This window comes from Podarcis erhardii, assembly GCF_964252035.2.
Source record: "Podarcis erhardii genome assembly, chromosome: W".
NCBI lineage: Eukaryota > Metazoa > Chordata > Lepidosauria > Squamata > Lacertidae > Podarcis > Podarcis erhardii.
The window spans coordinates 9,090,691-9,107,307 of NC_138506.1; the positions used below are offsets into that span (position 1 = coordinate 9,090,691).

Genomic DNA, 16,617 nt, shown 5'->3' on the forward strand with positions numbered 1-16,617 from the left:
GAATTACGCATCGTCTGTCTACACCTTATTCCCCCCAAGAAGGAGGTGTGGACGAACGTAAAAACAGGGTTCTACAAGAGTTGGCAAACTCTATGTTGTTTGATTCTAAACTCCCTCAAAGTTACTGGGCGGAAGCCTGGCAGACGGCTACTCATATTCTGAACCGAGTATATAATTCGGTAATTGACACTACGCCATATTTTGCTTTATACGGGAAGAAGCCCAATGTGATGGCCTGGGATTCCGATTCAGAGGATGAACCAGAGGAATCCCAGCCTGCACAGGAGTCCCCGCCTCCAGGGCCGGCTGAACTGGGGCAAGGCCTAGATGCTGAAGAGCCTGCACCTGTGGCAGAGCACCAGGAGCTGGCCCCAGGTGAAACCCTTCAGGCCCCAGAGGGGCTTGAGGACTCAGTGGCTACAGGTGAGCCTCCTCCAGGGCCCAGTAACCCTTCGGCCTCTCCTGATCTGCAGAGGCTTAGGGCAGAGAGGCGAAGGGAACTGGTTGCTCCCAGGAGGAGTGCTCGCCTTAAGGCCAGAGGAGGCGGGGCTCCTGGGGGCCGGGACCGCCCCTGGCCTTAGAAGAGGATAAAAGCCCAGTCAGCCCGGTCCCAGGTTGCGGGAGCAACGTCGTTGTTGGCTTTGGACCTTCCTGTGTTCCTGATCCCTGCTTGGCCTCCTGTTCCTGACCATCCGGTGCTCCTGTTCCCTGCTCGGCCTCCTGTTCCTGACCATCCGGTGTTCCTGTTCCCTGCTCGGCCTCCTGTTCCAGCGTTCCCGTTCCCCGCCCGGCTCTCCGCCTCGGACCTCGCCCCTCTTCGTGTGGACTCAGACTACGCTCACGGTACCTTTCCCCCGGGTCCAGCACAGTTTGCTCCTGCCACACCCGCACTCCCCCTTCGTTGGGGTGCGTTCGGGAAGAGCCAGAGGCCATGGCTGACCAGGTGGCTGCGCTGGTGGCTTTGGCCCAGAAGAACCAGGCCTTGACTCACACCGTGCAGCAGCTCAGCGACGCGGTTACGGCACTTCAGCAGCGCTTGGAAGCCCTACCGGCTCCTGGGGCCAACGCCCCGGCTCCTGGCAAGTACCCAGTGGCTTTGCCCGAGAAATTTGATGGAGCCCCGGCCAGCTTTCCCATGTTCCTCGCCCAAGCCAAGCTGTATATTCAGGGGCGAGCCCGGAACTTCCCTGACGACCGCACCAAGGTGCACTTTTTGATTAGTTTGTTAAAGGACCAGGCGGCCAAGTGGGCGTTGCCGCTACTCAGGCAAGACTCCCCCTTGCTGGCAGACTATACGGGGTTTTGCAATCTTTTGGAGGCCGCGTTCGGCAACCCCCAGAAAGGGAGTCAAGCCAACCGGGCGATTCGGCAGTTGAAACAGGGCGAGTCCACGGTGGCCGCATATACCACGGAGTTTCGGCTGTTGGCACAGGACTTGACCTGGAACGACTCGGCATTGCGGGACCAGTATCTCGAAGGGCTTTCGGACGAGATACTGGACCAGCTGGCCACAATGGAACGCCCCACCACGCTAGACACTCTCATTCAACGGAGTCTACAGATAGACGACCGGCTGGAGGATCGTCGCCAGGCCCGGGGCCGACGACACCTCCAGTTCTCGGCACCAGTTTCTTCCGGCAGCCCCACGGTCACAACTGAGTTATCGGAGGAGCCTATGCAGCTCGGGGCAGTGCGGCCACGCCTTTCCCCCGCAGAGAAGGTGCGGCGTCGGGAGGGGAATCTATGTCTCTACTGTGGCGGAAGTGGACACTCGGTCCTGCCCTGAGAAACGCCAGCCGCAGGGAAACCGCCAACCCCCAGTAGCTGATGGCCCTAGCTACCGGGGGTCCCAAACAGCGCAGAATAGGCCCGCACCAATGGACTTGCAACATCTTATGGTTCCGGTACGTTTATACCCTCCAGGTGGGCCCTGGATTCTTACCCATGCTTTGGTGGATTCAGGAGCAACCCGTTCTTATATGGACGCTGCTTTTGCTGCCCATCATCAGGTGCCACTTCGGAACAAGCCAGAACCGGTCCAGGTGGAAGCAATTGACGGACGGCTTCTACGTTCAGGAGCCGTTACTCAGGAGACCCAGCCCCTGGTCCTGTGTCTCCAGCAGCACCGGGAGTTGCGAACTTTGGACATTGCCTCTATGCCCCGGTTCCCCCTCGTGCTCGGGATGGACTGGCTGGAAGCTCACAACGTTCAGATTGACTGGGTCAAACGGACTGTGCACTTCCCAGACCCATGTTCCCATGCTCAATCCGAGACGCTGGCGGCCGCGCCCACGGAGGAGGCAGCACCCACGCTCCCAGCCGTGTACCAGGACTACCAGGACGTGTTCGAGGAACGGGGGGCAGACCAGCTGCCGCCGCATCGGCCTTTTGACTGCGGCATAGACCTCCAGCCCGGAGCGCCCTTACCAGTGAGTCGCTTATATTCTCTAACAGAGCCAGAGCGCGAGGCTTTGCAGGACTTCTTGCGCAAGAACCTGGAGCGTGGGTTCATTAGGCCTTCCACCTCGCCTACCGCGGCACCAGTGCTCTTTGTTAAGAAGAAATGTGGGGAACTTCGCCCTTGCCATGATTACCGAGCCCTGAACAAAATTACCATCCCAGACCGGTACCCCTTGCCCCTTATCTCAGAGTTGCTGGAGCGGGTGCAAGGGGCACAGGTGTTCACCAAGCTGGACCTCCGGGGGGCCTACAACTTGATTCGGATCCGAGCCGGGGATGAGTGGAAGACAGCATTTGGGACCCGGTACGGGCAGTTCGAATACTTGGTTATGCCTTTCGGTTTGTGCAACGCGCCTGCTGTGTTCCAACGCTACATCAACCACGTGTTCCAGGACTTGTTAGACAAGTACGTGGTGGTGTACTTGGATGACATACTGGTTTACTCCCGTGACCCGGCTCGCCATGAGGGACATGTCCGGACCGTGCTGCAGCGCTTGCGTGAGCACCGTTTGTACGCAAAGCTCAGCAAGTGCGAGTTCCATCAGCGGACTGTGGACTTCCTTGGACACCGGCTCTCTCCAGATGGGGTGCAGATGGACCCTGGGAAGGTGGCAGCGGTTCGAGAATGGGCGGCACCCCGGAACCGCAAGGACCTACAGCGTTTCCTGGGGTTCGCCAACTACTACCGGACCTTCATCGCAGATTATGCTCATCGCACCACCCCGTTGACCCGGCTACTGCGCCCAAAGACGCTGTTTTCCTGGGACAAGGAGGCAGAGGAGGCGTTTCAGGGGTTGAAGGCCTGTTTCCAGAGGGCGCCAATCTTACAACATCCTGACCCCTCTCGACCCTTTGTGGTGGAGACCGACGCCTCCAGTACGGCTCTCGGTGCCGTCTTGTCTCAACAGAATGGACCTGAAGCGCCACTCTTACCCTGTGCCTTCTATTCCCGCCAGCTCCTACCAGCGGAGCGTAACTATACTGTGTGGGAGCGGGAACTACTGGCCATCAAGGTGGCCTTTGAGGTCTGGCGCCACCATCTTGAGGGGGCACGACATCCGGTGGAGGTGAGAACTGACCACCGGAACCTGGAGTACCTCCAGACCACCCACAAGCTGAACCAAAGACAGATCCGGTGGGCGTTGTTCTTTTCCCGGTTCCAGTTCCGGATCCGCTACATCCCTAGCTCTCAGAACCAGAAGGCGGATGCCCTGTCCCGGAAACCTGAAGACAACTCAGACAGGGTACAGCAAGCAGAACCCACCACGATCCTACCTCCAGCTGCATTCCTGGCCACCCAGGAGGCGGAGCCACTGCAGGCTCGGGTGCGGAAACAGCAGCGGGTCGACGCTTGGGCCCAGGAACGACTCCAGGAGCTGGCTGAAGGGTCCAGCCCACAGTATCCGGGGCTGGTCCTGCATCAGGGCCTTCTGCTGCACCACGGTCGTCTGTACATCCCGCCAGGGCCACTGCGGCTGGAGGTTCTCCGGATGGCCCATGATGCCCCAGCAGCGGGGCACTTTGGACGGTATCGGACCACCCATCTGGTCAGTCGTGAGTTTTGGTGGCCCCGCCTGAAGGCTGACGTGGCTCGATACGTTGCTGGTTGTGATGTCTGCCGGCGCGCCAAGGGCCCTACCGGGCGACCCCCCGGCCTACTTCAGCCATTGCCAGTTCCACCGCGCCCTTGGCACACGGTTTCGTTGGACTTTGTAGTGGACTTACCCCCGTCTCGTGGTTGTACCTGCCTCCTAGTTTTCTCCGACCATTTCACCAAGATGGTGCACTGCGCCCCCTGCCCATCTGTACCCACAGCCAAGGAAACCGCTCAGCTGTACCTTCAGCATGTCTTCCGCCTGCATGGCCTACCTGAGCGCGTGGTGTCCGACCGGGGCGTTCAGTTCACATCCCGGTTCTGGCGAGCATTACACCAGACCCTCGGGACAGAGGTCTGCCTCTCGTCAGCCTACCACCCACAGACCGATGGCCAGACGGAACGGGCGAACGCGGTGCTGGAGCAGTACCTCCGGTGTTACTGCAGCTACCAGCAGGATGACTGGGTCGACCACCTGGCATTGGCGGAGTTCGCCTACAACAACGCGGTGAATGCGTCCACCCAGCAGACCCCGTTCCAGGCCAGTTACGGTTATCATCCACGGCTGTTTCCAGATGTGCTGCCGGCATCCGCGGTCCCGGCGGTGACGGAGTGGCTTCAAGAGCTCCAGTCCCAGCAACAGCTTTTGGTGGAGCAACTGCACCAGGCCAAGGAAGCGTACAAAGCCCAGGCCGACCGCCACCGCCAGGTGGGGCCGGAACTTCGCGTCGGTGACCTGGTTTGGCTCTCCACTCGCCACCTCCACCCCTCTCGACCTTCGCGGAAGTTGGACGCCCGATTCACCGGCCCGTTCCCTATCGTGGACCAAGTCTCTCCTGTGGCATTCCGTCTCCGGTTACCCGCAACCCTGAAGGTTCACCCGGTCTTCCACAGGTCCCTTCTGAGTCCAGTGGCCCCACCCGACGAGTTCCACCCGAACCGTCCCCGACCACAGCCAGTGTTGGTTCAGGGAGAGCCTGAGTACGAGGTGGAACGCATCCTGGACTCCCGATACCCCAGGGGAAAGCTGCAGTATCTCATTGACTGGAAGGGGTACGGACCGGAGGACCGTTCCTGGGAACCAGCGGCCAACGTCCACGCACCTGCCTGCCTCCGAGAGTTCCATGCGACGTACCCCGGCAAGCCGGGTCCGGACCCTCGGTTGAGGGGGGGGCCTGGGAGGGGGGATGGTGTGATGGCCTGGGGTTCCGATTCAGAGGATGAACCAGAGGAATCCCAGCCTGCACAGGAGTCCCCGCCTCCAGGGCCGGCTGAACTGGGGCAAGGCCTAGATGCTGAAGAGCCTGCACCTGTGGCAGAGCACCAGGAGCTGGCCCCAGGTGAAACCCTTCAGGCCCCAGAGGGGCTTGAGGACTCAGTGGCTACAGGTGAGCCTCCTCCAGGGCCCAGTAACCCTTCGGCCTCTCCTGATCTGCAGAGGCTTAGGGCAGAGAGGCGAAGGGAACTGGTTGCTCCCAGGAGGAGTGCTCGCCTTAAGGCCAGAGGAGGCGGGGCTCCTGGGGGCCGGGACCGCCCCTGGCCTTAGAAGAGGATAAAAGCCCAGTCAGCCCGGTCCCAGGTTGCGGGAGCAACGTCGTTGTTGGCTTTGGACCTTCCTGTGTTCCTGATCCCTGCTTGGCCTCCTGTTCCTGACCATCCGGTGCTCCTGTTCCCTGCTCGGCCTCCTGTTCCTGACCATCCGGTGTTCCTGTTCCCTGCTCGGCCTCCTGTTCCAGCGTTCCTGTTCCCCGCCCGGCTCTCCGCCTCGGACCTCGCCCCTCTTCGTGTGGACTCAGACTACGCTCACGGTACCTTTCCCCCGGGTCCAGCACACCCAAAGTTCATTACTTTCGGGTGTTTGGATCTCAAGCCTATGTACTTATCCCAAAAGCGTTAAGGAAAAAGGGAAGTCCAAGGGCTAGGAAACTCATCTTTTGTGGGTACGAACCACACGCCAAATCTTGGAGGTTTGTGAACCCAAATGGGGATACTACAAGAGTGGTCATCAGTAGGAGCGCTGAATTTTGTGAGCAATCCGGATGGACTCACTTACATGCTAACCCTGACATTTTGAGAGATGAGGGATTGTTGTGAGGGATTTGGGCCTAGATGTGGGATCTCCAGGACGACAGCAGACATTGATGGACATTGGGGAGCGTAACCGGGAAAGGGGGGAGGAAAATCCAATCTTGGAAGGACTCTATCTCAAGAAGGTCCATTTTTTCCATCCAGATCTCTATATTTAAGAGTAAAACTCCAATTTTATTTCTTTAGACCTTTCAAATCTGGATGTCGCAAATGTTCCCACTTCCAGCTTTGTCCAATTCTTGTTGTTCTCTTTCCTCACTTTCCTCTGGTTTCTTTTCCTGCTCCACTGCAAAAATGTTCTAATTCCAAAAGCTTCTAGTTCCTCTACAGAGGCTTTGTTTGTTCAGGAACAAAACCTTACGTCAAGTCCCTTCCATTCTTCAATAGATAGATCTATTGTCTCCTTTAGTGTAGAGACCTCTGTAGACAAAATAATGTTCCATTTCTGCAGTTTTCCCAGGAGATAAAAAGTCCTATTCAATTCCATGCGTACAGCAATACTTGTAGTGTCCCAAAGCCCCTCTAGAGGGATTATGGTAACTCAGTTTCCTTCCAGATCACACCCAACAGTCAAAGTAACTTGTTATCCCTTGTTTTCAACAATTTATATCCAAATTGTAACAAATATAACCGGCAAAGTCCTCGTAACAAAGTTCTCTTTTTATTCTTCAACTTTGACAGCTCCTTTGACTGCTGTCAAAGTTTCTATTTCTCCTCACCAGGCGCTCTCACGGATCGCTCCCGGTTCCGGGGGGGGGGGGGTTACGTTTTAGCTCAAACGTTCCACTTTTCTCCTCCAGCACAGTCTTATAATTTTCCATCGTGGAATTAATAACTTTATCAATATAAAATAGACCCTTTTCTCGATCTTAGTTGTCAAATCCTTGCTTTAAATCCTCTACAACAGGGGGGAGACGGACTTCCTTTTTGCACCTCCCCCGCTCGTTCCAAATTAAAAAAAAAAAAATTCTCTTTTAAATCCGATTTCCCAATTACTCACGGGTTGTTCTTTTAAGTCCAAATTTTCAATGGAAGAAGTCAGCGCTCTCCGTCGAATGGAATGCGGCTTCGCTCGGCAGGGGAAGCAGAGGACTCATAGCACCACACCACCCCCCGTCCCCCGCTCCGTAGCCTTTAAAAAGGCTCCCTCGCGGGTTTGTATAAATAGTCAGTTCACCCGTGTTTCTCTCTCTTCCCCCCTTGACCTGACTCGCAGACTCAGTTTGTGGCCATGGGCATGTTTGCTGATATGAGTTAAGTTTAGAGTAAAGTTTTCTTTATGCCGGAGATAAAAGCATGTGTGCTTTATCACCAGGGTTTATTTTGCTTTTGTGAATAAAGTTTTTCCCTGAGTTCCAAAGTGCTTGCTCCAGGATTCTTCATTTATAAAAGGTACTGACTCTCCTGCCTCCTTTAGCCGCTGCACGAAATTCTCTGCTGAGATAAGATTTATGGCGTTGGAAGCGCACTGGACGTTTACTTAACATTAAACTAATCAAAGTTTAATGGACAAGGAGGGAGAGGAGGTGTCCGAGGGAGAAGAATCAGATTGGGAGGTTCAACCAGAGGGAAGAGATCTGAGCGGATGGGAGGCTGGTTTTGAATCCTCAGAAGATGATGACAGCTCCTTCAGGGGATTCCCCGCATCGTCGGCCGAGGAGAGAGGGGAGGTTGTATCGGAAAATCGCGCCAGGGGTGGGTGGGGGGTCCTGAGGAGGAGGTGGATGTCAGGGAACTGCCATCAGTGCCGGAGGGAGAGAGCAAGCTCCAGAGGGATTCCAGAGAGCGTCCCGTGATGGGGAGAGGCAGCCCATCTTCTGGGGAAGAGAATCAGCGTAGCACCAGTGGAGAAGGGGGGCAGATGGAATCGGCGAGGCGGTCCGATGACTCTTTGCCGGGGACCAGCAGGGAGGGTAAGGGTCCTCCGCTGCCTACACCCTCCTTGCGCAGAAGGCTTCCGCGCAGGGAGAGTAGGAGGAGACTAGGCGTCAAAGAGCTTCTTTGCTGGAAGAAGTTTAAGAAACGCCCACTGACGGATTCTGCCAGCGATTGAGCCAGCCACGGGTGAGTGGCTGTCTGGACAGAAAAGGTTCACTCAGGCAACCCAGCCAGGTGTTGGCACCGGCTTACGCACGAGCAACCCCTAGAACCATTACACGTACCTAGCATTTTCCTTTTTTTTTTAATGTAAGGGTTAGGGTTACATGTAAGCAAAGGTTTAACAAACATCAAGCCTATTAGATAACTTAAATGTAGGTTTTTATTTTATTTATTTATTTAATTTTTTTGCAATGTCCTCTACCTCAGTTTTTGTTTGTGCAACCACGGCAGGACCACCGGTTCTGAGAGATCTGCATTGGCTCCCAGTACGTTTCCGAGCACGATTCAAAGTGTTGGTGCTGACCTTTAAAGCCCTAAACGGCCTCGGTCCTGTATACCTGAAGGAGCGTCTCCACCCCCATCGTTCAGCCCGGACACTGAGATCCAGCGCCGAGGGCCTTCTGGCGGTTCCCTCATTGCGAGAAGTGAGGCTACAGGGAACCAGACAGAGGGCCTTCTCGGTAGTGGCGCCCGCCCTGTGGAACGCCCTCCCATCAGATGTCAAAGAGATAAAGAATTACCTGACGTTCAGAAGACATCTTAAGGCAGCCCTGTTCAGGGATGTTTTTAATATGTAATGCTGTATTGTTTTTAATACTGATTGGGAGCCGCCCAGGGTGGCTGGGGAAACCCAGCCGGATGGGCGGGGTATAAATAATAAATTATTATTATTATTATTATTATTATTACCACTTGCCTGTTGAGCTGGGCATGAGGGTACAAGCTGGTGATAATGCAAATCAGAACACAACTGTCCTTTGGGTTTTGCAGCTGTTCAAATTTTGCAATACAGCTCATAGCTAAAAATAAAGATTTTTTGGGGGGGAGTACCAAAATACGTTTTAAATGTGTATTTTAGGTGACAGGAAGGGCAGGATATAAATGAAAATTTTAAAGTATATTTTCCGATTAATGTGGAAGTGGGACAGAGCAGACTGAATGACTGAACCCATGCACAGTTTGATCTGTTGTGCCCTAATCTCGAGTTGTGTGTCTGAAAACCCCCTTTTGGGTTTGTGGGCTCACTTTCCCAGCTTCACACCTGCTTGTGGCTAAGATATCTGGGGATGGGGGCAGGACGGAAGATGTACAGCTTCCCTGGACCAATAGTTGTATTTTTCCAAATGGCAGTTTAGTTTTCAGAGCTCTCTTCTTTTTTCTTTTCTTTCCCCCCAACCAAACAATCCTCCTCAGCTTTTGTTGAGAAGAAATCAAAGAACAGTTTCCGGGACTTCATTCCTGTGGTGCTGAGCAGCCACACACGCAGCCAGTCAGGTGAGTGGCTGATTCCTTCAACCTGGGTTAGGGGAACCTGGCTATTTTTCAGGGAGTTGTGGTCTGTCTGAAACATATGCTTGTGTGTTGTGTAAAATCTTCTTAGCTTAGCTGCCTTGGTCCCCCAGTCCCTAAACAACCATACAGAAAGAGACAAGCAATATCTGTGCTTTGGGTCAATTTAATTTTGAAACTAAGTGCGCAGGCTTTTGAGTTACACAGGTCTCTTCCTCAGAGTGAATTTGGAAGAAAAATCAGCATCTGGATTTGCTAATTGTTTTGTTGTTGTTGTTACTTGTGAAATGAATTATATATTAGGGGATTCTGAGAGGAAAAATTGGGCACAAAAGAGGGAGGTGTTGCTAATAGCTGTTTTTATTAGACTTTTAATTATTTTACCTCTGTTAGAAGTTTTAACCGTTTTATCTCTACTGTTGGCGAGTCGTGGCCAATATACCGTAAATTTCGCTCCATAACACGCAGATTTTTCCTCCTAGAAAGTAAGGGGAAATGTCTGTGCGTGTTATGGAGCGAATGCCTACAGATGGCGGGGGAATCTGCTGCAGTTGTGAGCAGTCTGTGGCTTGCTTTGAAACAGCAAAGCAGGTGTAAGCGGCTCCTGTCAGCGAGCCGAGCTGGGGAGGAGGGAGAGAAGCAGAGCGGGCTTGGCTGCTTTAAAAAAAACCCGTCCTCTATGTTCCTCTCTCCTCCCCACTGATCTGCTAAGTAGCAGCGAAGCTTTTCAGCCAGCCTAGCCGGGAGGAGGGAGAGAAGCAGAGCGGGGTTGGCTGCTTTAAAACAACCCCGTACTCTCTGTCCCTGCCTGCAGTTTTTTGCTGTCCGATTTTGGATTAGCCACTGTAGGGGCTGTGTGTGTGTGTGCTTGAGCTATCGTTCTCCTCCTCCTGCCTCCCCTTCGCTCTCCCTGCGCCCCTGCGCTGTCCCTCCGACTTTAGAATTGACACTCTGTGTCTGTGTGTGTGTGAGAGAGGGCTCCTTCTCCTCCTGCTTCGCGTTCACTCTCCCTGCGCTGTCCCTCCGACTTTAGAATTGACACTCTGTGTGTCTCTCTCTGTGTGAGGGCTCCTTCTCCTTCTCTTGCTTCCCGTTCACTCCCCCAGCGCCCTGCGACTTTAGGGCCAGTTCCCTCTCTGCGTGTGTGTGTTTTGACCTCACTGCGTTGGGGGAGAGTGTTGGTCGCAATTTTTCTTGATTTGTCTCAGAGTGGTTACTATCATGGTTTCCTTGCCGGGGAGGAGGGAGAGACGCAGAGCCTGCTTGTTCTAAAGGAGCAAAGCCGGAGAGGAGCCTCTCCTGCATTATCAGCAGCATCCTTCTCCACACCCCCCACGGGAGCTCCTTGTCCCTTGAGTTCTTTTCCTTCCCTCCCCACTTAAAACGTGGTTACAAAGCACGGATCCACATGGATCCTCAGGATTTTTGCACTAGGTCACCCCAAATTCACCATCAGATCACATAGCATATCCATGGCTACAGCCTGCACCAAAAAACACACGCACCCACTGTTTCATGGGGTCGCAATGGTGCAAAAACGTGGTTACAAAGCATGGATCCACATGGATCCTCAGGATTTTTGCATTGGGCTACCCCAAACTCACCGTCAGATCACATGTCTGTGGCCACAGCATGAACCACAAAAATCATATATCCACTGTTTCGTTTAGAATATTTTTTTCTTGTTTTCCTCCTCTAAAAACTATGTGCGTGTTATGGTCAGGTGCGTGTTATAGAGCGAAAAATACGGTACGTATTAACAAGGATATTCAAACCTTCTCCTGAGAAAGCCTGCTGTTGATTAGATACGCCGCCTTGAAGACTGGGTTATGTTGAGCAGTGGAGGAGGAGTAGCAGAGGAGTTGTGTCCACAAAAGATAAGTTCTCTTTTTATCTCCGTTTATCTCTACTTTTAACCTCCGTAGTCAGTGAGACAGTGACAAATGGGTCATGGCAAGCGACCAAGATCTGCTGAGAAAGGTTGTTCACCTCCAAGAGTAAAGCAGTCAAAGCTTGAATCTCCCTCACCACCTACTAACAATAACAGCCAAACAGAGCAAGTAATTGTTTCTGCTGTCGAAACATACAACCGCTTTTGGCCTCTGTATGGTCAAGGGGAGCCAGAAAAGCCAGTTGATCCAGTGGGGGATGGAAGCCATAGGAAAGCCCTCCTCCCTGACACCTTAATTACACCTTCGCCGTCACTAAAACAGGACGCATCAGGGCAAACTGCCCATGAATCAGTACCTGATCAAATACAACTAGTAATCAGGACTTTAAGCTTCATTTTCAAGGAATTGGAAGGGATTTCTTTATCTTTGAATAAACTTTCACAAGCCCTTCTGACTCATCCATCTTCCTCAACTGAGCTATCTAATTTGCATCAATCTCCTGTGCAGCTTGTAAGTGCCTTAAAGAGACAACATGACCAGAAATCTCACCTTAAGGGTTCTAGAAGCAGGCTGCCACTGCCCCAAAGGAACAAGCAATCCTTGATTTTTCAACCTAATAAAATATGTCTATCCATTTTTTCCCGTGACGCCCCCAGACTTAGGTGGAATAACCTGAGGATGGCTAAAGGGTACCTACGTGATTTGCTAAATATCCCTTTTTTCCAGATAGATCTTATATCTGTAGTACCCCTAAATGCCACTCCCTGGCCAAGGAAATTTATGCTCTCCTTCCAGTCTGCAAGGATCCCACATCTTCTTGCAAGACAAAAAGACCGGCTGGCAGCCTGGGAGATTGTAACAACAAGAGTCTTTAAGGACACAAGTGTCAAACCTCTTTTTGCCAACATCTTAACCGGCAATGAATGCTTGTTACCTCCTTCTGTCCCTATTATAAAGGAAAAAACACCTAGCCGGCTACCCCCTGTTCCACCTGCGATCCCAAGTGTCCATCTAGTTACGCTGAGGAATGATCCAATTGCAAGCGGAGATTGGAATATCCCTGAAGAGAGAAATCTTATCTCCTCTTATGGAAAACTCCCTTCAGAAGAACAGCAGGCTATTCTCGACAGATTGGATCTACTCAAACAAAGACTCCTATCGCAAGGGGACCCCTCCATGCCGACGAGAGAGGAGAGCAGGCGCTCCACGTCCCACAAGGCGTCTCCATCAAATGCCTTGACAAGCTTTCAACCTGCTACTTTGTTACCCCCTACTGATCTGAATCAGCAGTCACCTGTTGACCAACAGCACCATTCTACCGTAGAGGAAGTCGATAAACTCAACACTCCCATCTCAGACCTTATGTCCAATCAAAATATGGAAGTTGATGAATCCTTTGCTTCAATGCCAGAGTTAGAATCTTCCCTGTCTGAAGATCACCAGGAAATGATTATGCATGCACCATCCCCACGCTCACGTCCTTCTATATATCTGCGTGATAATTCTCCTCCATCTGCGCAGCAACTACAAGTGATGGCTGGAACACCTCTTAGCGCTACCCTGGTTAAGACTGACAACTCTGACGGATCTACTAGTATAGCCCATCAAAGACCTACTACTACTCACCTCAATGAACAGCATCCGACCTCACCAACTTTGCCTAATTCTTCCTCCCCGGCAAAGCCCTCCCTGCCTGTTAATGTTACCAAATCATGGATTCGATCAACACAGAAGAAGACCTTATCTGCACAAACTAAAATTACTGATTTCTTTATGGGTCCTCCTTCTACCTCCAAGAACCTATTAAACAACTCAAAGTGACAATTACCGGGACAGCACAAGGATCTGACATTATCAATACTTAGCTGGAACATTGCTGGTTGGAGAACCAAAAAATCAGATCCCGAATTCAGGAAGTACATAAATTCATTTAATATCATCCTATTCCAAGAAACATGGGATGAGGAAGAGATTACCATAGACGGCTTCGATCTTCTAACACTTCCGGCCTCCCCTTCCTTGAAAGGTGGTCGCCCCAAAGGGGGTCTTTTGATTGGGATCTCACTCCAACTTCACGCCAAATTCACTTTGGTACGGGCTTCCCCGCCTTTTGCTCTATCTGGACTGATCACAGAAGGGAAGTCCTCATTACTAATTACTAATGTCTATCTCCCCCCTGAAGGCTCTGCACCTGATCTTGATTGGAGATGGGAATCATTTGAAAATCACCTATTGTCATGTCATACCAAATGCCCTAACTCGTACTCCTTAATTGGGGGAGACTTTAATGCTCGTATTGCCACAAACTGGGACCTACTAACCAAGTCCAAATGGTGGACTCCCCCATGCTTGGACAACTTTGACTTGGAACATGCCAGAATTAGAACTTCAAAGGACAACAGAGTAAACAAAGCAGGAGTGACTCTTTACCAAATGGCCATTCGCCTGAATCTAGTCTTCTTGAACGGCACCTTCCCCCCCGACATACCGGGGGAGTTTACTCACCTGGGACTAGCATCTAACAGTGTTATCGATTACTTCTTGATCTCTGCAAATTTGGCCGTTAATGTACTTTCCTTCCAAGTTGAAAACCAACATTTCAGTGATCACCTTCCAATAGTGACCACTTTGTCATTGTTCCGGTGCCAGAAGGACTATAAACACTCAGTCCTTCTGGAAACCTCATCATCGACCAAAATAAGAGGGATCAAATGGTCGGAGGCTGTGGCCCAAAAATACCAGGAATTTTTTCATAGGGAAATCATTGCCTATCTACCTCAAATAACTACTGATTTACAAGATTTCAATTCGGTTTTGAAACTTTTTAACCTTCTTATAACAAACCTTACCACTTTTTTTACATCACCTCCTCAAAAGGCGAAAGTGGCGCATTGCAGTACTGGGGCCCCTTGGTTTAACACCTCTTGCAAACAAGCAAGATCCCTTCTTCATTCTATCTATAATGAATACAAAAACTCTAATGCCCAGGCTCTACCACCCTCCTATTTACAAGCCAAAAGAGCATACAAACAGACTTTAAAGCTGGCCAAATGCGAGTGGTACCAAAAGTGTTGGCGAGCCTTGATTGCGGATCCCGCAGACCACAGGAATTTTGGGCTCTGATAAACAAAAGAGGAAGGAAGTACCCACTGGCGATTATCCCTGCGCCCACATGGGAACAATTCTTGAGTAAATATTTCTCTTTGGCAGAGGAATCCAACTCACCCACGGAATTCCGAGCCGACCATCTACCTTTGTGGCCCTCTACTGACCCAGAACTGATAATGGACTTGATACTAGATCTGAAAACGGGCAAAGCCCCTGGGCCGGATCTAGTCCCTGCTGAGGCTATTGTTGCGCAACCGAGGTGGTGGGCTGAAATTCTGGCCAAAGTCTTTGATGCAATTAATTCTACGGGGCTTATCCCTAGGTCATGGAAGGAAGCCGTGATCGTACCAGTCCATAAAAAGGGTCCCCCTGCTGACCCAGAGAACTATCGGAACATCAGCCTTTTGTCTATCATCGGGAAAATCTATGCAAAATTTTTGCTGTCTAAGCTGTCCCATTGGGCATACGACTCAAATTTGATTGGCCATGAGCAAGCGGGCTTTAGGAACAATTATTCGACCACTGACCATATGGTAATTATGTATCATCTTGCCAGAAAATATTCTGCCCCGAGTCAGGGGCGCCTATGTGTCGCTTTCATAGACTTAAAGGCCGCCTTCGACAGTATCCCAAGAAACTATCTATGGAAGAAATTAGAGAGATGGGGCATAGATAGAAGGCTGTTATGGCTTATAACCCAATTACACCACGGGTCGTCGGCTAGAGTGAGACTCACACCGGCGGGAAACCTATCCAATGAGGTCCCAATAAATAGAGGAGTGCGCCAAGGCTGCATTTTGGCCCCACTCCTCTTCAACTTGTTTATTAGCGACATGAAGCTCTTTCTGAGTGAGTCTCAAGCCAACATTCATGCCCCCCGCCTAGCTGATTTTCGCTGCCCTCTGCTCCTATATGCTGACGATGCAGCAATCCTTTCCTACTCTAGAGTCGGTTTATGCAGAGCTCTAAAGATTTTTGCGGCTTATTGCAAACTCAACCATCTGACAATTAATTATGGAAAATCTAAAGTACTGGTCTTTACCAGGTCTCGGAAAACTTACAGCTGGAAGTTAGATGGAGTCCAATTAGAACAGGTTTTCAAATTTAAATACCTGAGTCTTTTTTCACTACAACCTAAGCTGGAAGCCACAGATACAGTATTTACTGAACAAAGGGAAAACAATACTTTACACTCTACTCCAATTTTTTGCGGTCGACGGAGCCTCCCACATCCCTTCTGCATTGAAGGTGTACCACGCAAAAGTGGTTTCCACCCTCTGTTATGCTGCCCCGCTCTGGGCCCCAGGGTCCAATTTAACATCGCTGGGGACATTGCAGAATCAGTTTCTCCGTCGCCTCCTGAAACTCCCCATGTGTGTGAGCAATGCAGCCATACATCTGGAGTTAAGGATTGCATCAGTGGAGACTGTCATCTGGAAGCGAGTCTTTGGCTATTGGCTGTCCAGCTGGCATAGGCTTCCCGACCATTACCTCTTTCAGTGCCTCTGGCGGGATGACTTTGTTAATCCGTGGGTAGGAAAAATCCATGCCAAACTTCTGAGCATCGGAATTTCCCCAGTGGACTCCTTAAAGATGAACCTACACTCAGCCAAAAGCTTTATCGAGCAAAGATTAGCAGACATTGAAAATCAACACAACCTCTCCAGGGGTGGGGGTGTCTGCTCCCCCAGGTATCACGGAATAACCCCACCACTTGGCCTTCCATCATACATGTCATCTCTTTCATCTGTACCACACCGACTTGCATTTATTCGTGCAAGGTTCAATGTTTTTCCATTGAACCTGCTGAGCCACAGATTTTCCAAGGGTTTGGTGTCTCCGCTATGCGAGTGTGACGGGAAAACAGTTGAATCTCTTCCACATATAATGTTCAACTGTCCCTTACATAGCATAGCCAGGACTAAATTCCTGGGTCCTGCTTTACTGCGCTTGGTTGGCAGGCCTGTTGAGTCACATGCCGCACTGCTTTTGCAGGATACAGATCCTTCTGTAACTCTGCAGGTGGCGAGATTCCTGAATGCGGTTATCTCACACACAAAAACCATCAAACAACAACAACAACAA

General features: G+C 51.4%; 1 protein-coding gene across 1 annotated transcript in view; it reads left to right on the forward strand.

Annotated features, from left to right (window-relative positions):
• LOC309333254 (BCL-6 corepressor-like protein 1) overlaps nucleotides 1-16,617 on the forward strand; it is a 120,978-nt gene that overhangs the window by 51,074 nt on the left and 53,287 nt on the right. The window contains 1 exon segment of the mRNA XM_081846676.1: nucleotides 9,437-9,517. Coding sequence (XP_081702802.1) covers nucleotides 9,437-9,517 — 81 coding nt within the window.